We start from the raw sequence: 23,355 nt of genomic DNA on the forward strand, positions 1-23,355 counted from the left end.
AAAATTGTATGACTAAACATAATGAAAATATGTGGCGGTAGCGGCCATTTTCTCGCATGAACCGGAAATTTAACCGGATTCAAACAGTTACATGCTTTTAGATAGCCTGTAGCAATCTAGTTTAGTATAGACATCGGTAGCCAATAAAATGATCCGTACATTGTCTAAAGATGAACTTCTAAAGCCCATCGCACATGAAATGACATAACTGCATGTGCATAGCATAAGACTGATATTTCACGTGTCGTACGACAAGCTTTTTGGATACGTTCATTGGTTGACGAACAGAGAACCTAGAAATACTCTATTCGCCAACCAATAAATGTACCCGAAAAGCTTGTCGTACGACACGTGAAATACCCTTAGACTGTATGGGCCAATGAGCATCAAGTATTGAGCATCAAGCATCAATATGGCTTGATATTCATTGGTCATCTTATGCTATGCATATGCAGCTGTCATTTCATGTGCGATAGGTTTAAAGGACTGTTTATAATAACAATATTACGTATATACAAACAGTTAATATAAATTTATGTATATTAAACAAAATACTTATATATTTATACGTAATAAATTTTAATTTTATGTTCTTTATTTTCAATAAATTTCGGTAATTATATACATTATTTAAATAAAGTTAATATTTATACTTTAAAATGAGTCTTAACTTCCGTCCGTTACCCAATAATCCGGTTGTTATTTTTGACAGACCAAGATAAAACACGAAACACATGGATCATAGATGAGTATACATACTTCTGACCCGAAACCAAACTCGAGCGCTGTTTTGTAGCACTTTTGCTGATATCTGTAAAGTAAACCACGTGCCTACATTTATCCGGTCTCTCGAAAAACAAGTTTATTTCGTAAAACGTTAAAACGATGTCGGCGCATGATTTAGAAATATTTCATAAGCGAGCAACCACAGCGGTAATTGCTTTTGTTAATTTATTTTCAATGTCTCGCTATTACACAACGATAATTTTAAAGTTCTAACTATCACAGCTGTGGAACCCAATGATTTACATACGCCCTATTTTCTCTTGCAGGAGGGAGAGATAGTTTATTTAAAGGAACAAATTGAATTGTTGCGTCAGAGTATTGTGAACAATATTTCACAGGAATCCACTGTGGATAAGGAGGAATTTTTGAAGTTGCAACAGGAGAATATCAAACTGAAACATAGAATAGCGATACTCAAAAGAGTATGTTTTTACCACAAAATACACAAGCTTTATGCACATTGCTGTAATACAATTTTGACTGAAAACTTTACTTACAAGTATATTTATTCCTTGTAATTATTTTTCACAGACCATTGAAGCTCAGAGGAGCAAAGCTCCGTTTGACTCTACATCTCTGTCCGTTGTACCTCAAGACAATGATGTGATCAGCATAAATGATACTCTGTGTGATATTTTTCGGAAGGCAATCAATTTAGCATATCCTGATATATTAGATCCACCAGTAATAGTAACTACCAGTAATAATCTGAAATTTGGGGATTACCAATGTAACAGTGCTATGCCTTTAGCTCAACAACTGAGTAGCTCTGGTAAAGACTCCATAACTCCTTTTATTATTTTCCCCAATACTTCTGATATTTTACAAAATTTGAAATACTTAGTGTTATAATATGTATTATTATTGCAGGTACTAAAGTAATTCCACGCAATGTTGCTAACAACATTATATCTAAGTTGGAAGAATCTTTCCTTGTAGATAATTATGAAATAGCTGGCCCAGGATTTATAAATATATATTTAAAACGTGACTTTGGACAATCTGCTTTAAGCAGTTGGTTGAAGAAAGGCTTTGTTCCTCCTCCATATGTTCAAAGGAAAAGAGTTGTTATAGATTTTTCTAGTCCTAACATTGCTAAGGAAATGCATGTAGGACACTTAAGATCTACCATAATTGGAGACAGTATTTCTAGACTGTTAGAATACTTAGGACATGATGTGCTAAGACTCAATCATGTAGGTGACTGGGGCACACAGTTTGGTATGTTAATAGCACATCTGCAAGATAAATTTCCCAACTATTCAACTGTCACTCCTCCTATCCAGGATCTTCAGGTGATGATATATTTGCGTTGTTGCATGCAACATTTATCATACAATCGTGTCGTTTTACAAACGAATATATTGACCATTCGTATTATTATGTTCACGTGTGCAGGCTTTCTATAAGGAATCTAAAACGAGATTCGATACTGATGAAAATTTCAAGAAATGTGCGTACGAGTGTGTAGTTAAATTACAAACTTTTGAGCCTGAAATAACAAAAGCATGGAAAATGATATGCGATGTATCAAGACAAGGTGAATATCGATTTATCTATAGTTATTAATTGTGAAAGAGTAATGGCTGCTTTAATTATATATATTTATTTTGTTCTCGCGTTTGATACAGAATTTCAGAAACTGTATAATCGACTGGATATCAAAATAATTGAGAGAGGTGAATCTTTTTATCAAAAACGTATGGAATCGATAGTCAAAGAGTTGGAGTCAAAAAATATGTTAGAGGAAGATAATGGGCGGAAGATAATGTGGGGTGAAAACCAAGACAATGGAATACCTTTGACGATAGTGAAATGTGACGGTGGTTTCACGTACGATACGTCCGACATGGCCGCGCTCAAGCAACGCGTTGAAGAAGAAAAGGCAGATTGGGTAAGCATCATTTGTTTCTCGTTAGACTTTGCGTTTTTTGGACGAATTCTAGCGAAATTTAACGTTAACTCTGTAATTTCACAGTTGATATATGTGACGGACGCTGGTCAGTCCTTACATTTTCAAATGTTGGAAAATTGCGGCAAAAAGGCAGGCATCTTAAAGAGCAAACACAGGATGGATCACGTTACCTTCGGTGTCGTTCTAGGTGAAGACAAGAAGAAATTTAAAACACGATCTGGTGACACTGTAAAACTCATCGAACTATTAAACGAAGGTAACAAAGGAGTAGCTCGATCGCATGCTCGATATTGGTCGCATTTAGTAGAGAAAATTGCTTTGCAACTGTGGTAAAATGTGAACCTAATTAGTATATACTCTTGAATTCAGCTAAGATTAAGAACATACACCAATTCATAAATTTTGCAACAGTTGCAAAGTAGCTTTCTCTGTCGAACGCAGTCATTGCTATAATTTGTCCAACTACTGAAACAAACTAATAACTAATATATGGCGTTCTGTCAAGGCTTAAAGAGAGCATTGCAAAAACTCAAAGAAAAGGAACGTGACAAGGTACTTTCCGAAGAAGAGTTGAGGATGGCCCAGGAGTCCGTGGCGTACGGCTGCATAAAATACGCCGATTTGGTGCACAACAGAAACCACGAATATATTTTCTCGTTCGACAAGATGCTGGAGGACAAAGGCAACACCGCTGTGTACTTGCTGTACGCCTTGACTCGTATCCGTTCCATCGCTAGAATGGCAAACGTGACGCAGGAACAGTTGCAAAAGCACGCGCACGACACTCCAATCTCATTGAAGCATGAGAAGGAGTGGAAGTTGGCTAAGGTGTTGCTGAAGTTCCCTGATGTACTACTCACCATCAGCCAGGATATGTTTGTGCATCAGCTATGCGAATTGTGTTACGAGATCTCGTGCGCATTTTCAGAATTTTACGACAAGTGCTATTGCGTGGAGAAGAATCAGGCTGGCGAGATCGTGAACGTGAACATAGGGCGTCTCTTACTTACAGAAGCTACCGCGCTAGTTATGGAAAAATGCTTTGCTCTGTTGGGTTTAAAACCTGTTGCACGTATGTAGGAGAATATTTATTTTAAATATAAGAGAAATAGCGTACTTCCAATTTAACAGTGGTGTTAAATGCAACATAAGATTTATAAAATTTCTGTGCAAATATTTCCTTTATATATGATATTTTCCTAATTTTTTTTTATATACATTGTGTCTATCTTACAATACAATTTAGTTCAAATTAATAGGTCTCATATGATATTATATCTAATGCGATATTTACTTTAAATTTGTATAAGATAATAAAGATTTTAAATAATATTTCGACTATTGGGTGTCTGTGTATGATGATAATTTTTACAGAATACTTATATTTTCGTTAGTATAATCTATCGAATTTTCAATCAGAATTCTCTTTTGTTTATGTATAAATTTTACGTAGATTTTAATGAGTTAATCTTTTACGTTTTTATAATAATACCGCAATTAAACCTAACCTAACCTAACCTAATCTAGTCACAATTTTGAACTGATGCGATAATAAAGGCGTGTATATACATACGTTAAACATATTCCTATGTATGTAATATTTTGGACCGATATACTAAGCGCTGATCATTTTTCTAGCATATTTTTAATAAACATGTTGGAAAAGTATAAACCGCTATAACTCAGCAAAAAATCTTATAACGGTAGCGAAGCTGCTGACAGCATAATGCAAAGCACTTATTAATGCCCAATTTCTTCATCTCCGGTTAACTTTATCTGCCAGTTATTCTATTGAAATTGACCAATCATATTTATGGTTGGCAAGATTAACCAATCACGGTTGACATTTATTCGACAGATAAAGTTAACCGGAAGTGAAGAAATTGGGCGTAAGCTGTTTTTCTATACTGAATATATACTGCATCATGAAGAATGCATTGCATTATAAAGTTAACGTGTAATCGGTTATGATTGGCTACTGCGAGGAGTGAATGCAGCTCGTATCATCCACGTGTTCCGCAACGTGCGATCCGTGCCGTATGTGATAGTTAATTCCACTGTCCGCATTAAATATTATCAAAATGGTAAGCCTTTATGTGTCAACGAATACTGAAATGTTTCATTCTTTAAAAATTATTTGTGTAAACATTCGCATTATGCTGTACGATCGCTGATCTGTATTTGATTGCTTTAACCTGTTCACCGGACAATTTATAGCTAACCTTCAATTATTACGATATAATAACAAAGTTAAGATTTTCTATTATTTAATTTACATAAAGGATATATTATATGCTATTGTTTTAACATACCAATTGCCAAAATATGATGTATGTGACAGACTACAGAAAGAAAAGGAACTTTTAAAGTTGAATATCTTCAACAAATTGAGAGAGAAGTACAAGCAAAATGGGAAAACGCGAAGGTATACGAAGAGAATGCACCTTTACAAGATAAGAAGTTACCGGATGAGAAGTTTCTCGCAACTTTTCCATATCCTTACATGAATGGACGTCTCCATCTAGGTCACACCTTCTCATTGTCAAAATGTGAGGTATGTATCCACTTACTGTCACATTTATAGCCTTTTATAGGATCTTACATTATTTTGAACAAGATATATAATAATAATTGTATGTACAATAAGTAACACAATAAATATTGTTAGTTTGCAATTCGGTATAATCGCCTCCTCGGAAAAAGTGTACTTTTTCCTTTTGGCTTTCATTGTACTGGTATGCCTATTAAGGCATGTGCTGATAAGCTGAAAAGAGAAATAGAACTATATGGCTATCCACCACAATTTCCTGAGGAATTGGAGACGAAAGAAGAACAAGTGGATGATATAGTACCAAAAGATAAAAGCAAGGGAAAAAAGGTAAAAAGAAAATACTAAAATACAATAGAATAATATATGTTTCTGAAAGAATTAAAGTTGATTGATATGAATTTCAGAGTAAAGCAGTTGCCAAAGCAGGCTCAGCCAAATATCAGTGGCAAATTATGCAATCTCTTGGCTTAAAAGATGAGGAAATCAAGAATTTCACAGATGCTACCTACTGGTTGGATTACTTTCCACCACTCGCTGTGCAAGACTTAAAATCTATTGGACTACATGTGAGATACATAATATGCTTTCAGATATTGCTTTTCAAAATTTCTACATCTAATCTAATCTTTAATGTTGTTTTAGGTGGATTGGCGAAGGACCTTTATTACAACAGATGCAAATCCATTTTACGACTCTTTTGTACGCTGGCAGTTTAATCATTTAAAATCTAGGAACAAAGTTAAATATGGAAAGAGATACACCATTTATTCACCGAAAGACGGGCAACCTTGTATGGATCACGATAGATCCTCTGGCGAAGGCATCGGGCCGCAAGAGTACACGTTAATCAAGATGAAAGTGCAGGAACCTTATCCCCAGCAACTCAAGTAATATTCCTTGTATTGAGTTATGTTTTGTTTTATATATATATATATATATATATATATATATATATATATATTTATTATTTGCAATAATTTTTTAATAGGCTTTATAAAATGTTATTATAGAAAGCTTTGCGGTAAACAAGTCTATCTTGTAGCTGCAACTTTGAGGCCCGAGACAATGTATGGTCAAACAAATTGTTGGGTGCATCCAGACATGAATTACATAGCATATGCCTTAGCATCTGGGGATGTATATATTTCTACGGAACGTGCGGCGAGGAATATGTCTTATCAAGATTTCTTTAAAGAGGAAGGAAAGATAGATATTCTCCTGAAGTTTACGGGCAAAGTATGATTTGTTTATTCATACAATAGAAATCAATTACATTTGCAGAGTTTTTAAATCAAAAATTTATATTTTCAGGATATATTGGGACTACCGTTGAAAGCTCCTCTCACTTTTAACAAGATGATCTACGCATTGCCGATGTTGACGATAAAAGAAGACAAAGGTACCGGTATCGTGACTTCTGTCCCTAGTGACTCGCCCGATGATTATGCTGCATTAGTGGATCTGAAAAAGAAAGAAGCATTTAGACAGAAGTACGGAATCGCCGACGAGATGGTGTTGCCGTATGACCCAGTAAGAGTAATGACCAATCATTCAGTGATACATGATAGACACTATAATTATAAGACTATATCTTTACGCATTAGATTCCAATCATCGATGTTCCGGAACTCGGAAATTTGGTGGCAGTAACGTTGTACGATCAGTTAAAGATTCAATCTCAAAATGACAAAATTAAACTCATGGAAGCAAAGGAGATAGCATACATGAAAGGATTTTACGACGGCGTACTATTAGTAGGTCCATATAAGGGCAAGAAGATACAGGATATCAAGAAATTAATTCAAAAGACGATAATTGATAATGGCGAAGCAGTGATCTATTATGAACCAGAGAAGATAATCATTTCGAGGTCGAATGACGAATGTATAGTGGCTCTGTGCAATCAGTGGTATTTGGATTACGGCGAAGAGAACTGGAAGAAACAGACACTGGAGGCTTTGAAGAACCTGGACACCTTTCACGATGAAGTTAGAAAGAATTTCGTCGTTTGTCTCGATTGGCTTCACGAACACGCATGTTCTAGAACATATGGACTTGGTAAATATCCATTATCTGTTGAACTATCCCCTGATTATAGCTATCCTTTTGATTTTCAAATTTTTAGGTACCAAATTACCGTGGGATGAGAATTGGTTGATAGAATCTCTGTCCGATTCCACGATATACATGGCTTACTACACAATAGCGCATTTCTTGCAAGGGGGAACATTCAAGGGAAACAAGCCTAACACATATGGAATAAAGTAAATAAAATTAAAATTAACTGTTACAATACTGAACAGTTAATCATTTCGTTTATATTAAATGGCATTTAATCGTTTCCGTTAGAGCCAGCGATATGACTCCGGAAGTATGGGATTATATCTTCTTCAAAGATGCTAAACTGCCTAAGAGTAATATAAAGAAAGCGGCATTAGATCATATGAGACGCGAGTTTCAGTACTGGTATCCGGTAGATTTGAGAGTATCGGGAAAAGATCTTGTGCAAAATCATCTTACTTATTTCCTCTACAACCATACAGCAATGTGGCCGAATCAACCTGAATTGTGGCCGCAAGGGATTAGAGCGAATGGTCATTTACTCTTGAATTCAGCGAAGGTAATGCACAATTATAAGTTCGAAATTTCCTTATATGTAATATTTTAATTACTATTTCGGCAGATGTCCAAATCAGAAGGTAACTTTTTAACGCTCGCAGAGGCTGTGGAAAAATTCTCGGCCGACGGAATGCGTCTTTGTCTAGCTGATTCCGGCGATTCCGTGGAGGATGCTAATTTCGTTGAGAGTACAGCCGATGCAGGAATTCTCAGATTATACACTTTCATAGAATGGATTAAAGAGGTGTTAGCTATGAAAGATTCTTTCAGGCATGGAGAACCGTGCACTTTTAATGACAAAGTGTTTGAAAGGTATCTGTATGATTCTTCAGAGATATATTTCAGATATTGTCAAATCGATATGAAACACGTTTTGATTCCAATATAGCGAAATGAATTTGAAAATTCGAGAGACCGGAGAAAATTATTCACGGATGCTTTACAAGGAGGCACTCAGGACAGGATTTTTCGAATTTCAAGCGGCTAGGGATAAATATTTGCAATTGAGCGCGTTGGACGGTATCAATCGAACACTTATTATGAAGTACATAGAACTTCAAGTCATTATCTTATCTCCTATTTGTCCGCATGTTTGCGAGTACATATGGGGGCTTGTTGGTAAAGTAAGTGTTTTCTTGGTATTATAAAGATATTGATGGATTAGTGTCTTTATATGGAGATTTAATTGATGAATACGATGCAGAACGGGAGCATATTAGATGCAAGATGGCCTACAGTAGGAGACATAAACGAGATTCTTATTAAATCGTCGCAATATCTTATGAGCGCAGCTCATACATTTAGAATTCTTCTAAAGAATTATGTGACACCGAAGAAGCCTTCAAAGGGAAAGAGCGATGCTTCGGCCGTAGAGAAACCCACGCAAGGAATTATTTGGGTAGCCAAGACTTATCCACTTTGGCAAAGTATCGTTCTCACGACTATGAGGGAGATGTATGTTGTAAGTAGTAATAGCTCCTGTGCAGCGCAATGATTGACTTTTCTTTTTTTTTCGTATATATATTATTGTCTTTATTTACATTGCAGAAAAACGGGAATAAATTACCTGACAATAAAGCACTCGTCACGGAGTTTGGAGGCAAGGGCGAGTTGAAAAAGTACATGAAAAAGATAATGCCGTTCGCGCAAGTTGTGAAGGAAAAAGTAGAAACCGTCGGTCTCAGCGCGCTGAACTTGACGCTCGATTTTAACGAGTTTGATGTGCTCGAGAGCAACAAAGATTATCTCAAAAATACATTAGATGTAAGTAGTTCCCGTGATATTCGACGATTCTGTTGATTGTATATACATATGCGTATATATTTACTTTATTTCTCTGTTTCCCTCATAATCAGCTTCATGAGATTATCATCAAGTATACGGATGAAGCCCCGGAGAAGACGAAGGAAGAATGTTGCCCAGGCGCTCCGTACATGAGTTTCTCTAAGAAAACTGCAGTTCCAGTGCATATTATTAATCCACAAAGTAACTGCGGTTTATTTGAATTGTCTATAAATGTCTCACAAGCTGATACGGCCTCAGATGTCGTGTCTCGTATTGCGAAACATTATAAACATATAAAAGGTATTTATTTACTTCTAAATGATACGTAAATCAATTGGTGATAATATACATTAATTGACGGACTTATTTGTAATATGAAATTTATTGTTCTACTTTTGTGTGTCTAGATCCCGCTTTGATCGCATTGTATCGATACGAGGATCCAGTTCTGGGAGCAAGAATGAAACCAATGATAAGGGATATTTTCAAAGGAAAAATTGAGATTCCAACGGATTCTGTATTTAATATAAACGCGGAAACGGGGGATATTGAAATCAGTGTTATGGGCAACGTATACCCGATAGGCGAGAAATTAGTGTACATCGATAAATCTCTGGAAAAGTAGATGCATTTAATCTCGCCGGGAAAATTTAGATTATATTATACTGATATGTAAGTACATAATAAATTATTTATAAAATGGTGTGTGAGAAAAGTACGTCAACGAGACAGTATTAAACGCAAAATAAATATGCGTTTATAAAAAGAAATAGGAAAGCGTTTTATTACTCTTAGATTGACTGCAATGTATTTATGTAACAGCAATATATTGCAAATGAGAAGAAAAAGTATGTTATAAAGAGTCTTTGTATTTAATATTTAATTTATATTAACATCTTTTTGTATACACTCGACAGAGATAATGTTTTTACATTTGGAAACTGTTTTCTGAACACCAATAAAAAAATATTAAAATCTCTACAACAAGGTACATGTTTCTGACAAAGTGTCAGAGCATCTCATAAGGCATACGATATCGTGATGATGATATTGTGTCATCAAATCACTCGAAGCCGAACATTCTTGATAATCGTTAAATCTCTACGTTGCTCGGCGTTGATCCACTTTGGACTTGATCCGTTTGACATCAGTGGCGTACGTTCTACAGCAACCGCCGATATAGCGCACGCCAAGGTCCAACCATTCGTCAATGAACTCGTGCAGAGAAAGAACCTCTCCGTCCTTCTTCCATCCTTCAGTCACCACATATTTCTCTCCGCTATTAGGATACACTACCAACGGTATGAAATCCTCGGTGTTACCTTTATTCACGCCTTTTAACAGAGAGGTAACGCATTGCGGGGCGATGCAATTAACACCGACTGCTAATATCTGTCCAGGTAGCGCGTTCTTGTAGCATCTTACGGCAGTCTCCCGGAAGCTGGTGCCGTCCGCCAGGCTCTTGCCGTCGTCGCGACACGAAAAGGACAGCCAGGCGCGCGCATTCGGAAATTCCTTCAATAGCTCGACCACAGCGTCCGCTTCGCGTTCGCAAGGGATCGTCTCTATCGCCAATAGATCAACACCTTCCTCCAACAACGCGTGTACACGGGGCCTGTGCCAGTTGATTAAGAATTCCTGCGACACACGCGCGCCGTACGAGCCGGTATACTCCGAGCCGTCGTGCAAGCAGGCACCGTAGGGCCCGCAGGATCCGGCGATCAATGGCTTTCGATTCGTCACGCTTGTGTAATTTTCTATCTCCTTATTGTAGACGTTCACCGCGTTTTTAGCATGATCGACGGCTCTGCGGATTATCTCGAGGCTCTCCTCTTCGTTGATGCCCAAGTATTCGATAAAGCCGTCGATCGTCGCCTGATACGTGTTGGTCTGTATGATATCAGCGCCGGCTCGCAGAAAATCCAAGTGAGTGGCGAAAACCGCGTTTGGCTCCGTCACGAGGAAACGCGCGGTCCACAGAGGATCGCCGTCGATTTTCTCGCCAACGTGAGTAGATAACTGTGTGGAGAATCCACCGTCCAGTACTTTTATCTTTGACATACTTTAACTCTCTCGAATATGATCTCTCAAATTGCTTTTGATTTTTCCAAAGGTTCTCCCTTTGAAGATGATGCCGATGTGCAGTACCAGTGAAGACGAAGACACGTTTCGTCGACCTGATTGCTGGCTCGCGATCAAATGGCGACGGAGCACCGAGAAAAAGTCTTCTGACTATGTCGACCGTGCGTCTCAATCGCGTTCTTGTAATGTCGCTTACTCTGATGACAATATGAAGAAGTCAATTGGATGCGCGTAACTTATATGCGCTCTCGCGAGGAGCGTTCCCCATCGTTATCGTCGGGGCCTACATTCTGATTGTTAATCTAGCACGTAATCAGCTAACGCACAAACAGAGATTGCGGGACACATGTCTTCCGCGTCGTGCATCGTGCATGTCCACTAAATCGTTGCGTCACACGCGTTATTTATTGCGTTTGTACAACGCGCTCAGTTTATTGGCAGGTATTTAGTAAACAGTATATAGAGGAAAGGGGAGACGATGTTGTCTGACGATATCCACGAATGGACTGCTCTCCACCAAATGACCTTACGGGATAGACTCAATGCCAAAGGTCAGCATCTAATCTAAGCGGATAACGTAACAGGATATGGATTTTGAACAGGGCTAAATTCATGAGACGGCAATGTGAGAAGGAAGATAATTGGTTTGCATATAATTTCTATTAATTTAAAAAATAACTACATCCGGCTATGATGTATCGTGTGTCGCCATCGCGTATTATCGATGTGTTTGTCCGCGCCGAAATCCGTAAGCAATATTGTGTTTGCTCTCCCGAAAAACATTTTTATATTGTTTGTTCTCGAGCCGCTAATATCTATTTTCCCCAGAAGATACGACTTAATTATTCCGCAATATGTCGTTCGAAGTCAATGCTGCTGTTCTGTGAGGCGATAGCGATCCACCAACGAGCGAATCGCGCGTATATCTTCCGCAAAGACCTTGCAGCAGCCGCCGATATAACGCACTCCCAGATCGAGCCATTCCAACACAGGCAAATTAATTCGCTGATTGTCCGGGACCGGTATCCATTCGTCGGTTTCGGAATAAGAGCCGCCTCTGTTGGGATACACCACCAAAGGAATAAAACCCTGCGTGTCACTGTCCTTATTGATCTCTTGCAACAAGCTTTTCACATAATTTGGTGGGACGCAGTTGATGCCCACCGCGACGATTTGCTCGGGCAGGGCTCGGTAGCAGCGTACAGCTACCTCTCGGAAGTCGCTTCCATCAGCTATATGTCGGTCGTCGCGGCAAGAGAACGAGAGCCAGGCACGAGCCTGCGGAAACTCCCGCAACAAATCTACCAACGCGTCCGCCTCTTTTACGCAAGGTATAGTCTCCAGAGCTAACAAATCGACGCCGGCGTCCAATAACGCTCGTATGCGCGGTCTATGCCAGTTCATTAGTTCCTGTCGCGACACGCTCTTTCCGTAGGCTCCGGTATACTCCGACTTGTCATGCAGACAAGCGCCGTAAGGTCCGCATGAGCCAGCTACCAAGGGCTTCTCAGCATTTTGCTCGTCCTCTGTCGTTTTTTCCTTCATATAAGCGGCTACTGCCTGTTTAGCCAGTTCTACAGCCTTAGCTAGCAAGGTGAGACTTTCATCCATGCTGATGTTCAGATGCTTCATAAGACCTGATACTGATGCCTGATACGTGTTGGTCTCGATTATTTCAGCACCGGCACGCAGGTAGTTCAGGTGTGTATTGTACACGGCCGATGGATTAGTCTGAAGGAACCGCGCTGTCCACAACGGGTCGTCGTCGAACTTAGCACCTACATGGCGAGACAGTTGACCGGAGAAACCGCCGTCCAGCACTTTAGCGCGTATCATTGTTGCTATTGAGGATACTAGCGACAGGTGATTGCTATTTGATGATCAATGCCTGACGATATCTAAATTCTACGTTTTCGTTACTATTTGCAATTACAACTTGTCTCTCCTCCAGGCTGTCCTCTGACTTCTGACACTTCCTGTTTGATGACCCTCGACTTGAAACGTGGCTCAAAGCTATATATATTAATGTCTGCTTGTTAGCAATACGACGTCTAGAAGCAGATTTCGATAAGAAGTGTCTTTTATTTTTTTCTGCGCTTAGGATTATTTCCACATTTTTTTAGATGAATAAATGAAGTGATTCAAAGTCATGTGCATTAAGAAGTCTCTTATCGCTAGCTTTGGCTAGAATAAGTTTTCAATGTCTTATTTATCTGAAAGAAAAAAAAAATATTTTTATCTGAAAGAAAAAAAGAAAGAAAGAGGGACGAATCGCTAATAACAATCTATCTAATATAGTTGCATTGTTATTGAACAAACATATGATATACAACAAATACCTGAATTGTTGATGATACAGCATACGCTTCTGATCCCTCGCTGCGGCCATCTTGTATTGCGCGACATTGAGAATGATAACATGATACTTACATGAGCAATACGTATGTCGAGATAGACAAGACACAACAAAATTCGTAAAGCAAATCTGCTAAGTAAGCAGATTCTCTGCTATCTTTGCCCTTTGTTTGTTAAAAATCTGATTTAAGTCCAAATGTATTATAATGGAAATGAAAATTTATTATAGTTCATATTTTATTTTTTTTTATAAAATTAACCATTCCATAGTAATTTTTTGCATAAATGTGAATCTAACAAAGATCTTACGGTTAAAATTGTTATTAATTGTCTGTTTCTTTTTAAATCGATTATAAAGTTTAGTATAAGTAAATTATAATTAGTTATTTACTTATGGCATACGAAATTCACGATCTATCTGTTTTACTTTTTGATGTAAACTTTAAAGACAATCTAATTAATCTGTTTATTTTTTTGTGAATATTTTCTGTTTGCACTGTTACATGTCATATCTCATAAACGGATCTATCATATTAAATTCTCTCTCGAGCAGTCTTGTTTATTTCCCGCGTTAATAAATAATGCACTCTATCCTTGTTCGTAAAATTCAAGCGATTGATCATTTGCGAAATCTTGCTGGATGTTGCGTTATTTACTGTGCTTTATTCGCTGTACTTTATCCTCGCATGATTTTTAACAAAAATATAGATAAGGAAATAAACATAAGAACAAGCAATCTGCGTCTGATTCTGAAGTTCTACATTTGATTCAATAGCAAATTTTACAAAAATCTTAATATTATACGCTATTAATATTGTATTCAATCACATTAAACACTGCAATAATATAAATAATATAAATAATATAATAATATAAGACAAAATAAAACACTTCTTGTTTCATGATAAAATGTTAAACATATAGAATTTATCTCCGATGTGTTTCCACAATTCAACAATATAAAAAAAGTTATCTAAAAAAAAGAAAAGTCGGAAATTTGGATAAAATTTATTATTTAGAAGAGTTTATTATTTAGAAATTTGCTTGAATTCGCTATTTAAGTGTATATTGATACTATGTATTAATAACTGTTAATACATAGGCATTACTGTGTTTATTTCTTTATAATTGTATGTATGTTATAAATTAAATTTTTTTTGAAAGAAATTCTTGTTAAGCTTACTTTTTACAATAGAAAACCAAAATGATTTTCTACAACAGCATGTGGTTGTCCCATCTGTTCCCTGAATTCAGAAGTATTGAAAATGTCTTCAAACCTAAAAAGAATATTAGGAAAGAAATATATTTAAGGATTATCTAATATAGATTGATCAACTTGCTGCAAAAATAATTATAGTTAAAAAATTATAATTATATAATTACCCTATATCTTGGTCTTTTCCAAGCAGAACATCTCGCATTACATTGGATGATGATAAAAATGGAAGTCTTCCAATCTTTTCAGTTGCTTTTAATTCCATTGCTATACGTAATGGAGCATGTAATCCTTGGGTATTTTTAAGTAACACCATATTCATACGATCTTGGTTTCTTTGATACTGAAATACAAATGTACTTGTCATTAACTGTAATTTTACAATAGAGTTAATCATATTAATAAAATACAATTATATCTTACATTTTTTTCTGAAGCTTGCAACTGATTTACAGGGCCAAAGTTCTGTTTGGTGGCTGACAAGCTAAAGAAACAAAAACAACATTAGTCTTTAATATCAAACTATAGAAAATGGATCAAGTATATTCAAGTTTACTGGAATCATTTAGAATCATTTTGATGAAATTAAATTCATACTATATAAAATAATTTTCTAATTTTAACTTTGATGTGTATTTTCATACCCTGATATCATAGGACTTGATATTCCATAACTACTTCCTTCTTGAATGTTAAATTTTTCTGGTATAGTAGGTTTAGGGATCAGTGATGGCAAACCAAAACTCTGAAAAATTGTAATATTAAACTGAATTTTTATTCTACAGTTTTTATGGATATATATATATATATATATAACTTTTTAATATAAAATTGAACATTTTTTATGTTTTACACAAAACAGTAACAATTTAAGATTTACAAATTACAAAGAATGAGTTAGCAAATTTGCAAGGCAAAATACGAATGTAGATCACTATTCTTTGTTATTGCACTATATATATTAACTATATATATTAACAAAATCTTATAACAATAAAATTCACCACTAAATAAAAATTAAGTGTCATTGTTAACCTAACCTGTCAATACATTCCTGTCATTACATACATATAATATACAATATGTTATGCAAAATAATTTAAAAAATTGTAGTTAATTTATGTGTAAACGCACTGTTGAAAGATGTTATTAATTATTACCATTTTAATGTTTTTAAATTTGCGTACGACAGAAATTACTCCACAGAGCTGGTACAATCGATGACGCGCTGCTTGCGATAGTGGCTGCGTTCCGAAATTCACTGTCAGTACTGAAATTCTATAGTATATGTGACATGAACTATAGATTTTCAGTACTGGAAGTGAATTTCGGAACGCAGCCAGTTCAGTTCAGTTTCATCATATGGCTGAGCACACCAAGTCTGTGAGTGACTCTACGCCATTACTCCGAACAGTGCTTCCATCGTACATGAGTTGCAAGCGATGGGTGTATTCTCAAATAGTGTAGCCAATTCTAGTTAGGAACTTGGAGATAGCTTTATAAAGTTTGATGTTTTCAGTACTAAAGGAGAGTTCATGTATATCAACTTGAGTAGAATATCTAGCTTTGTATATTTCAGTAATTAGCTTCTCAGATTTGTCAGAATAAAGGGAGCATTTAAATAAAATATGATTGATATTTTTTTGCTCGGCTCCGCATTCACATGTTTCTTCTTTTATTATATCCTTATCTTTCAGATGGGTGCTTGTGCGTACGTGATATGACCTCAACCTAGCCATCAACGATATCACATCACGTTTGACAAATCTAAATTCACAGAACCATGGCCTATTTGCGACTGCTTGCAATAGCAACAGTAAAGAATCTCTAGGCTGCGTTCCGAAATTCACTATCAGTACTGAAATCTATAGTTCATGTTACATATACTATAGAATTTTATAGCACTGGCAGTGAATTTCGGAACGCAACCCAATTCTTTGTGTTGATGGTAGCGATTTGTAGCGGATAAGTTGGAATTAATTTTCTGCATTTTTAGTCAAGACTCAAACCTACTTATTCAATACTGAAACTATTTTATCTACCGGTTTTCTCACAATATTTTTAGGTGGCGCCAGATAGCTACATCCAGCAAATCAGCTATTATTATAAATTATAGTTCTAAAATCTCCGCTACGAGTCATCATCATTTCTTACCATCAATTGAAATAGTAATGTTCGTATTATGTAAGGGTCAGATAGGCTTAGCACCTAGACCCGTACACTTTTTGTACACCCTTTATTCCTAATAAAAAAAGAAAAATAAAATAGTAATGAAACTCAATGTGATGATCTAGCGAGTTAATTGTTCAAGTAGTACAAACTCAACAGAAGATCAGATATCTTGTTATTTTCAAATAGCATAATTTTCAAAGACTGTTTAAGAGATTTTATTTTTTAATCGTACTCAATTATAGATCAGATATGATTTCTTTTCTAAGAATACATTTTAATCAGAAATGCATTTTTTGAAAATGCAATGTTTTGTGGAATATCTTACATTTACAAATGCCTCTTATTGTCGATTAATCACAGTTGACAATAGATATTTATATCTCAAATTTTAAATTGTTACTTGAGATATAATTCTCTGGAAACTTCGGGATTTTTGTGCTTTTTATCGAACTTATTTGTAATTTTGACCATACTTATGCATTAGAAAGTGAAAATGTGAAATCACACAAATATAACGTGAAATCGTGATTAGAAGACATCAACACGCATGACGACTTCAACGATCGATCAAACAAGTTGCTTAACCTACAACATTTTATAATTCTTATGGATTTGCGCGCGTCTGCGAGTAAAAAATTACAATAACTCATAGGTTATTATCAAAGTTCCGCAAATTTGCAAACACTATGTCCGTATATGTGAGAAGAAGAAGTACCTTGCGACAATCATTCAGTAAATTATTATCGATGAAACTTCTGCTACCTGTCAGGGTAAGGAAATAACGTTTTAGCGACGGATCGTCCCAGCAATAATACTATTTGCACTACTATTTTCAGCTTCACATCAGTCGAATCGTTTTCTTAAATCCCAATATAACTTCAACCAAAAACCTCACGTCTCATATAGTATAAATATTTAAAAGACATCTTAGAAACGACTGAAAGATATCCTATTTGTTTTAGATGTCTTAGAATATCTCTAAAACATATATTAAATCTGTTGTTTTGAGCACATACCTTAAAATAGCACAAATCTCCTTTATAGAGACATTCTAAAGACATTCAGAGGATATCTCTACTCTCTTAAAGTGAATCAGTAAAACATCATTGAAAGCAGTAAATATATACTGATTTGCAGCTATAAGTACAGTACTGAAACTGCTCAGTGCTATACTTATAACTGATATTAATGACTGTTCACTGATCTACTTTAAGAGAGTATATCCTAAGGATATCCATAAAATATCGTCTGTTATCTGGATATGTCTTCTTTCTTAGCATTAACATCTTCCAGGTCGATAGATTAAAAGGTCGTTATTTATTCCGGTCAGCGGTGCGGCGCGTTTTGGCATATATGGAATGGATAATGGAGGAGCTGGTGGTTGAGGAGACTACCGATGACGTAACTGTCAACATCAGAATGACTGAAGAAAAGCAAAAAAAGAAAAAGAAGCTACTGACGTTAAAGGTACGCGAAATGGAGTTGCGTAAGAGTTAAACGAAATATTATAAAAATATATAGATGCGTATATATGGCGTGTGAAAAGTTCGCATTTGATTCAAGGATCGGTCAATATTGCTGGTGAATCCGTCGGAGAGATCCTCTGAAGATAAAGTGTACATATACGAGCTCATCAAGAAACTGCGCGCATTCGTAAAGTATCCGGAGGACGTGAGGGAGAAACTGGCGGCAGTGTGCTTTTATCAATATCTACCCGCCGATCGGATAATCGTTCGTCGAGGTCGCAAAGCGGATAATCTCTATTGCATCGCGAACGGCGAGGTCAACCTGTCGAAAGTAACGATTGACGAATTGACAGGTGAGGAAAAAATCGGTGTGAATTATTTTTGCGTGTTTCGGATTGCAGAGAATTTCGAACAAATTCCATAAGATCTTAATTACTAAGCGACCTGAGTGATACCGGTTGCTAATTCCGGGCCGATAAAAAAGATTTGGTAGTTAGCAACTGCCTGACATGCAGGACTGATCGTAGAATCCTTTTGGTGAAATGTAAAGTTGAGGTAAAAAATTCTGAAACGTGATTCTCTCTTCGTCAGGCGATGAGAAAGACATGGATATTGGTACCTTACGAGCGGGCGACATGTTTGGCGAAATCGCGCTGTTGCACTCCATACCGAGAACATCCACGGTAGTTAGCAAAAGTTAGTAGAAGCGAATCATGTAGAATTCATTTGCCTAACGATAAAAAATCTTCTATTGAGATTCATACCGCTTCTCTTTGTTTCACTGATGCGCCATTTAGCGTCGGTCGACTTAATTCTCGTGCCTCAATACGAATTCGACAGCATCTTGCGTTACGTCCTGTTGAAGAAGTGGCACGTTCTTCGCGACGCGTTAGTCCACTTCAATTACTTCAAGTGGTGGAGCGACGAGACAGCACGGGAGTGTTGTATTCTGAGCAAGCTGAAGGACTTCAAGGCTGGCGAGGTAAATGATTACGAAGTCGTTTTCGCTTGGGAGGATCTTGGCGCGACGTAATTTGCGCGACTTTTGTCTCTGTAATTACAATAAATCGTTGGTAAAGACATAAGATGCACATAAGATAAGGTATTGAAAAGAAAAATTTATTATCTTCAAGATCCTGCTGGGCGACGGAATGGGTATGGTGAATTACGTGCATTTCATCTTGAGCGGTGAGTGTCGTCTCATCGAGCACATGCTCGTTCGCGAGAGCTCTACCTGCAGAGGAACGCGATACGAACTGTATGATCCAAACACCTCCGACTCGTTTCAACCTCATCATCCGAGAAAGGTATCGGATGAGATCGAGCGAATATATATGCGAATATATATCGAGCGAGAATATATGAATCGAGCGAGATATATGAATTTCATTATAAATTTAGTTGAATACGATTTTTGTAAAAGAGGAAACTTTTCTTTTCTCACTTCTTTTCTCTTATAATAATAGATGTACTTTTTTACTGCAGCGACACGCCCAGTCGCTAGCTGATAATGATCAATCGAGTATCGTTACCACTACACTCGTCGACGTCGTGAGTATTTAAATTATACTGTATCTCTTCTTATATAATATAAGAATCATCTTATATTGAATTAAATATATCGTAACGAGCTTATTTCACTGTCAAATATATTAATTCTATTGAAAGAGTTAATAAAATAATTGTTATCGTTTATATCTGCGAATAAATTCGTTGGAATAATTCGTTGAATTTGACAAACACGTTTAGGAAAAATAAGCGTTAACAAAATTACATAATTGATTGACGTAAATTACATAATTGATTTCATAAATTGGCGTGCATTAATAAATATTACGTAAACTAGATTAAAGCGTGGCATGAGATCACCGACGTCGCGGCGATGTTAATGCAAGAGCCGTCCGTCACATCGCAATTGCGTTACCCTGATGATATCCAAACCGTATTCATGCAGGTGTGCATCTTCTCTCGGGGCGCTTGCTTTGGTTTAGGTGAGAGAAACGCAAGTCTGAGTTTTTTTCTCTACGTTTTGTTTTTCTCTATGTCAGTACTTGGAATTACTTGCATCTTTCAAAGCGATTTTCAACTTCATTAGATAGATCTGCAGAACTTCCCTTAATTTTGGACAGTTTTTTTTTTTAATTATTGTTTTATCGTAATTATAATAACATACAACGTGTGTTGGTAGATAGAAATGATAAGAATTTTTCAGAAATTGGGGGGAGTCCCGCAGATCTTATTGAGTTGACAATCCTGAGGCTAAGCGATGTTTAGCGGGCGTGAGCGTGAAAGAGAAAAAAGGAAAAGAAAGTAATCCTCGAAAATACAGATAATTCCAAGCACTGCTCTATATAATGCACATTCGTATTGTTCAATATATTGAGGCTTATTGAATCAGGTGAGAATATGCTTCATCGAAGGATTGTGGCAATCACATCGATGCGATGTTTACTTATCCCGAGATATTGGTTACTCGAGCAGAATCGCGCTAATATCTGGGGGCGCGTGAAACTGTTCATCGACTCGAAGTATCCGACGAAGAAGCAGCTGTTCGATCGATTCATACAAAATCGAAAGTACGATTGATTCTGTCGAAATACAATAATTACGTGTTTCCAGATTCCTTTTGATTATCGACAGTCTGTTCTCATAAAATTCTTGGGTTGTTATTTGGATTTTTGTTTCAGATGGATTGCGTACAAGCGGAATTTAGTCAAGAATGTTGTCAAACAACGCGGCCTTTACCGCAGCAACACTACGGTGCACGACGTGCCGTATTCCATCCGGATTACAGAAGATATTAACACATAGACTCGAAGACATACAACTCTTTCTTCTCCACTGATTCGTTGGACAGCGGAAGTAATCGCGGAATAAATTAATGAAAAGTTTCAAAGGTAACTGTTTATTCACAAAACCTGCAACAAAACATCTGTTATTATACTGATACTTTTTCACATACACGCTGACATATAATGGACATTAAAATTATTATTATTTCGTAACATCGACAGAGAAGGAATAGGGAGAGAAGTGTACGGATAGTATATTGAATTTTTAAAAATTACACAAACCTTATTTCTTATATTAAAAGGAAGAAGTCCTATAACAGATAGCGATGATTATTATCTCTTTCTTCTTCAGTGGAAAGAACACGAAAATAAATAAATAACGCCACGGAATTTTAAATAAAATCATCAGGAGAATATTTGAATAGAATGTTGCGACTTCTATCTGTTAACTATGAAGATAATAATATTTAGATATTATTATCTTACATATCTTATCTATACGACTATATTATATCTTATTATTATAAATGCACTCACATTACGTTAGTGATACTGCAAAGATATATACTATATTCAATACTATGTTCAATACGTCCTATATTCATCTAATTATAAGACGCGCGCGTATCTCCGATTGTATTGTCTTCATTGGCTTAACTAAACAGTACAAGCGTTAATAATCGTGCGAGGTTGTATCTTGCAAATTACAATTTTGTTTTAACTACATTAGAATTATTATCGTTGATAGTACTTTTTTTCTGTTGTACGACGTTGTACTTTTCTATTTCTGAACGAATGTACTTGATATCGTGAGCGATTGTACCGCAGCAACCGCCGATAATAGTCGCTCCCATGTTCAACCACTCCGATATAGGCAGATTCAAGGGACTTTTTCGGTCAATTATCTCGATGGTAAAGTCTTCTTTGAATCTGTAGCTAGTTTTATCAGGACACGCTATCAGAGGAACGTTGTACGGGAACGTCTCGCGATGGATGACGTTGAACAAGGGCGATACCAATCTGGACTCGATGCAGCTGACGCCAATTGCCATCATCTGGTTGCCCATGGTACGACAGCAGTGCTTGATTATCTTTCGGAAGTCGCTGCCGTCCGCTAATATACGCTCGTTGTAGCAATAGAACGTGATCCAGGCACGAATATGCGGAAAGTTCTGCAGCATCTCCACGAATGCCGCGGCCTCCTTCGCGCACGGCACAGATCCCAGAGCCAGGATGTCGACTTTGGCGTCCAGTAGTGCCTTCGCGCGTGTCTTATGCCACTCCACCAGGTCGCTTTGCGACAACGCATTCCCATAAGCACCTGTGTACTCCGAGCCGTTGCCTAACGAGGCACCATATGGCCCGCAAAAGCCAACTATGCAAGGACGGACTCTGCGGTGGACTTCCTGATTTGTGGCATTCTTGCTCGTTTCATGGAGATAACTAAACACGGCCTTTCGGGCGATTGACGCGACATTGGTGATAATGGACGAGCTGTCCTTTACGTCAATACCGACAAAGTGATTTAAATTGTATATGGACGCGTGATAAGTGTTGGTCCTTATCATGTTGGCGCCGGCACGTAAAAATTCCAAGTGCGTGTTAAATATAGAGACTTGGTTGTTGAGAGTCCACAGCATGGTGGGTAAATTATCGATAGAAGTCTTGCCCATGGAAATTGCTGCCTGGCTATTGAAGTCACCGTCCAGCACTATCGGCGATTGCGACATTACGGTAGTGATCGGCCGTAGAGTGTCTGTTCCTTAAGATTTTGACGGGATATCCGGACCCTACGTGTTCTTTGACGTATACTTCCGATACGTCGACCCAGAAGATGCACTTGACATAAGATCGCATCTAATAATGCGTCGCTTTGGCGATAACTCCGAAGAAAACAGCCCTAACTTCACTGCGTCACGCAGTCGGTACTTCGAACTGCGAGAGAATAATTGATATTCCTTGAGGAAGGTAAGTTTGCTCGCTCTGTTGTTAAATATAGACTGACATCTAACGAGGATTTATTTTGGATTGTTCGATGCCAATGTTCCTAATCGAGAGTATCACTAAGCTATTACGTAATATTATATTATCGAACTTGTCTATTTGTGTAAACACGG

General features: G+C 37.0%; 7 protein-coding genes across 8 annotated transcripts; 3 read left to right on the forward strand and 4 right to left on the reverse strand.

Annotated features, from left to right (window-relative positions):
• Positions 1-757: 757 nt before the first annotated feature.
• Positions 758-4,033, forward strand: LOC116842753 (arginine--tRNA ligase, cytoplasmic). The gene is made up of 8 exons (XM_032812408.1): positions 758-933; positions 1,053-1,208; positions 1,318-1,558; positions 1,657-2,081; positions 2,185-2,326; positions 2,418-2,680; positions 2,765-2,957; positions 3,207-4,033. The coding sequence occupies exons 1-8, from the start codon at positions 886-888 to the stop codon at positions 3,779-3,781; spliced, it is 2,043 nt and encodes a 680-aa protein (XP_032668299.1). The 5' UTR covers positions 758-885; the 3' UTR covers positions 3,782-4,033.
• Positions 4,034-4,487: 454 nt separating this feature from the next.
• Positions 4,488-10,136, forward strand: LOC116842751 (leucine--tRNA ligase, cytoplasmic). 2 transcript variants are annotated; one of them, XM_032812406.1, is made up of 16 exons: positions 4,488-4,785; positions 5,043-5,255; positions 5,370-5,579; positions 5,657-5,818; positions 5,895-6,139; positions 6,263-6,488; positions 6,564-6,782; positions 6,857-7,310; positions 7,378-7,516; positions 7,602-7,872; positions 7,936-8,183; positions 8,260-8,494; positions 8,575-8,832; positions 8,919-9,134; positions 9,227-9,455; positions 9,563-10,136. In XM_032812406.1, exons 1-16 carry the CDS (start codon positions 4,783-4,785, stop codon positions 9,778-9,780), a joined length of 3,546 nt encoding a protein of 1,181 aa, XP_032668297.1. In that variant the 5' UTR covers positions 4,488-4,782; the 3' UTR covers positions 9,781-10,136. The 2 variants fall into 2 exon arrangements, with proteins under 2 accessions (XP_032668297.1, XP_032668298.1); XM_032812407.1 differs by lacking the exons at positions 4,488-4,785; positions 5,043-5,255 and having other exon boundaries at positions 5,441-5,578; positions 5,655-5,818.
• LOC116842756 (proteasome maturation protein) lies at positions 6,477-16,133 on the reverse strand. The gene is made up of 6 exons (XM_032812412.1): positions 15,969-16,133; positions 15,453-15,553; positions 15,232-15,292; positions 14,976-15,151; positions 14,776-14,869; positions 6,477-6,713 (listed from the first exon to the last, which is right to left on the reverse strand). The coding sequence occupies exons 1-5, from the start codon at positions 15,969-15,971 to the stop codon at positions 14,779-14,781; spliced, it is 432 nt and encodes a 143-aa protein (XP_032668303.1). The 5' UTR covers positions 15,972-16,133; the 3' UTR covers positions 6,477-6,713; positions 14,776-14,778.
• LOC116842755 (homocysteine S-methyltransferase-like) lies at positions 10,005-11,655 on the reverse strand. The gene has a single exon (XM_032812411.1). The coding sequence runs from the start codon at positions 11,214-11,216 to the stop codon at positions 10,257-10,259; it is 960 nt and encodes a 319-aa protein (XP_032668302.1). The 5' UTR covers positions 11,217-11,655; the 3' UTR covers positions 10,005-10,256.
• On the reverse strand, positions 11,810-14,557 carry LOC116842754 (homocysteine S-methyltransferase YbgG-like). Its single transcript, XM_032812409.1, has 2 exons — positions 13,577-14,557; positions 11,810-13,450 (listed from the first exon to the last, which is right to left on the reverse strand). The coding sequence occupies exon 2, from the start codon at positions 13,071-13,073 to the stop codon at positions 12,105-12,107; it is 969 nt and encodes a 322-aa protein (XP_032668300.1). The 5' UTR covers positions 13,074-13,450; positions 13,577-14,557; the 3' UTR covers positions 11,810-12,104.
• A 1,410-nt stretch (positions 16,134-17,543) lies between the features above and the next one.
• On the forward strand, positions 17,544-21,328 carry LOC116842787. Its single transcript, XM_032812484.1, has 10 exons — positions 17,544-17,750; positions 18,274-18,447; positions 18,544-18,799; positions 19,038-19,142; positions 19,244-19,428; positions 19,580-19,753; positions 19,932-19,997; positions 20,293-20,437; positions 20,845-21,022; positions 21,134-21,328. The coding sequence occupies exons 1-10, from the start codon at positions 17,667-17,669 to the stop codon at positions 21,255-21,257; spliced, it is 1,491 nt and encodes a 496-aa protein (XP_032668375.1). The 5' UTR covers positions 17,544-17,666; the 3' UTR covers positions 21,258-21,328.
• Positions 21,329-21,335: 7 nt separating this feature from the next.
• On the reverse strand, positions 21,336-23,228 carry LOC116842788 (homocysteine S-methyltransferase-like). The gene has a single exon (XM_032812485.1). It carries the CDS (start codon positions 22,966-22,968, stop codon positions 21,943-21,945), a length of 1,026 nt encoding a protein of 341 aa, XP_032668376.1. The 5' UTR covers positions 22,969-23,228; the 3' UTR covers positions 21,336-21,942.
• Positions 23,229-23,355: the final 127 nt, after the last annotated feature.

Source organism: Odontomachus brunneus, unplaced genomic scaffold, assembly GCF_010583005.1.
Source record: "Odontomachus brunneus isolate Ranch 3 - 2012 unplaced genomic scaffold, Obru_v1 Obru_scaffold_027, whole genome shotgun sequence".
Classification (NCBI taxonomy): domain Eukaryota; kingdom Metazoa; phylum Arthropoda; class Insecta; order Hymenoptera; family Formicidae; genus Odontomachus; species Odontomachus brunneus.

What these genes read in the sequence shown, in the direction of transcription:
- LOC116842753 (XM_032812408.1), top strand. Translation starts at nt 886, where the DNA reads ATGTCGGCGCATGATTTAGAAATATTTCATAAGCGAGCAACCACAGCG. An exon ending in CTCCTATCCAGGATCTTCAG is followed by an intron (nt 2,082 to 2,184) that starts GTGATGATATAT and finishes TCACGTGTGCAG; the next exon opens with GCTTTCTATAAGGAATCTAA. An exon ending in ATGCGATGTATCAAGACAAG is followed by an intron (nt 2,327 to 2,417) that starts GTGAATATCGAT and finishes CGTTTGATACAG; the next exon opens with AATTTCAGAAACTGTATAAT.
- LOC116842751 (XM_032812406.1), top strand. An exon ending in CCTTATCCCCAGCAACTCAA is followed by an intron (nt 6,140 to 6,262) that starts GTAATATTCCTT and finishes ATGTTATTATAG; the next exon opens with AAAGCTTTGCGGTAAACAAG. An exon ending in AATGACAAAGTGTTTGAAAG is followed by an intron (nt 8,184 to 8,259) that starts GTATCTGTATGA and finishes ATTCCAATATAG; the next exon opens with CGAAATGAATTTGAAAATTC.
- LOC116842755 (XM_032812411.1), bottom strand. Translation starts at nt 11,216, where the DNA reads ATGTCAAAGATAAAAGTACTGGACGGTGGATTCTCCACACAGTTATCT.
- LOC116842754 (XM_032812409.1), bottom strand. Translation starts at nt 13,073, where the DNA reads ATGATACGCGCTAAAGTGCTGGACGGCGGTTTCTCCGGTCAACTGTCT.
- LOC116842756 (XM_032812412.1), bottom strand. An exon ending in TGCAAGCTTCAGAAAAAAAT is followed by an intron (nt 15,152 to 15,231) that starts GTAAGATATAAT and finishes TTTGTATTTCAG; the next exon opens with TATCAAAGAAACCAAGATCG. An exon ending in GGAAAAGACCAAGATATAGG is followed by an intron (nt 14,870 to 14,975) that starts GTAATTATATAA and finishes TATTCTTTTTAG; the next exon opens with GTTTGAAGACATTTTCAATA.
- LOC116842787 (XM_032812484.1), top strand. Translation starts at nt 17,667, where the DNA reads ATGTCCGTATATGTGAGAAGAAGAAGTACCTTGCGACAATCATTCAGT. An exon ending in AGGACTTCAAGGCTGGCGAG is followed by an intron (nt 19,429 to 19,579) that starts GTAAATGATTAC and finishes ATTATCTTCAAG; the next exon opens with ATCCTGCTGGGCGACGGAAT. An exon ending in AACCTCATCATCCGAGAAAG is followed by an intron (nt 19,754 to 19,931) that starts GTATCGGATGAG and finishes TTTTTACTGCAG; the next exon opens with CGACACGCCCAGTCGCTAGC.
- LOC116842788 (XM_032812485.1), bottom strand. Translation starts at nt 22,968, where the DNA reads ATGTCGCAATCGCCGATAGTGCTGGACGGTGACTTCAATAGCCAGGCA.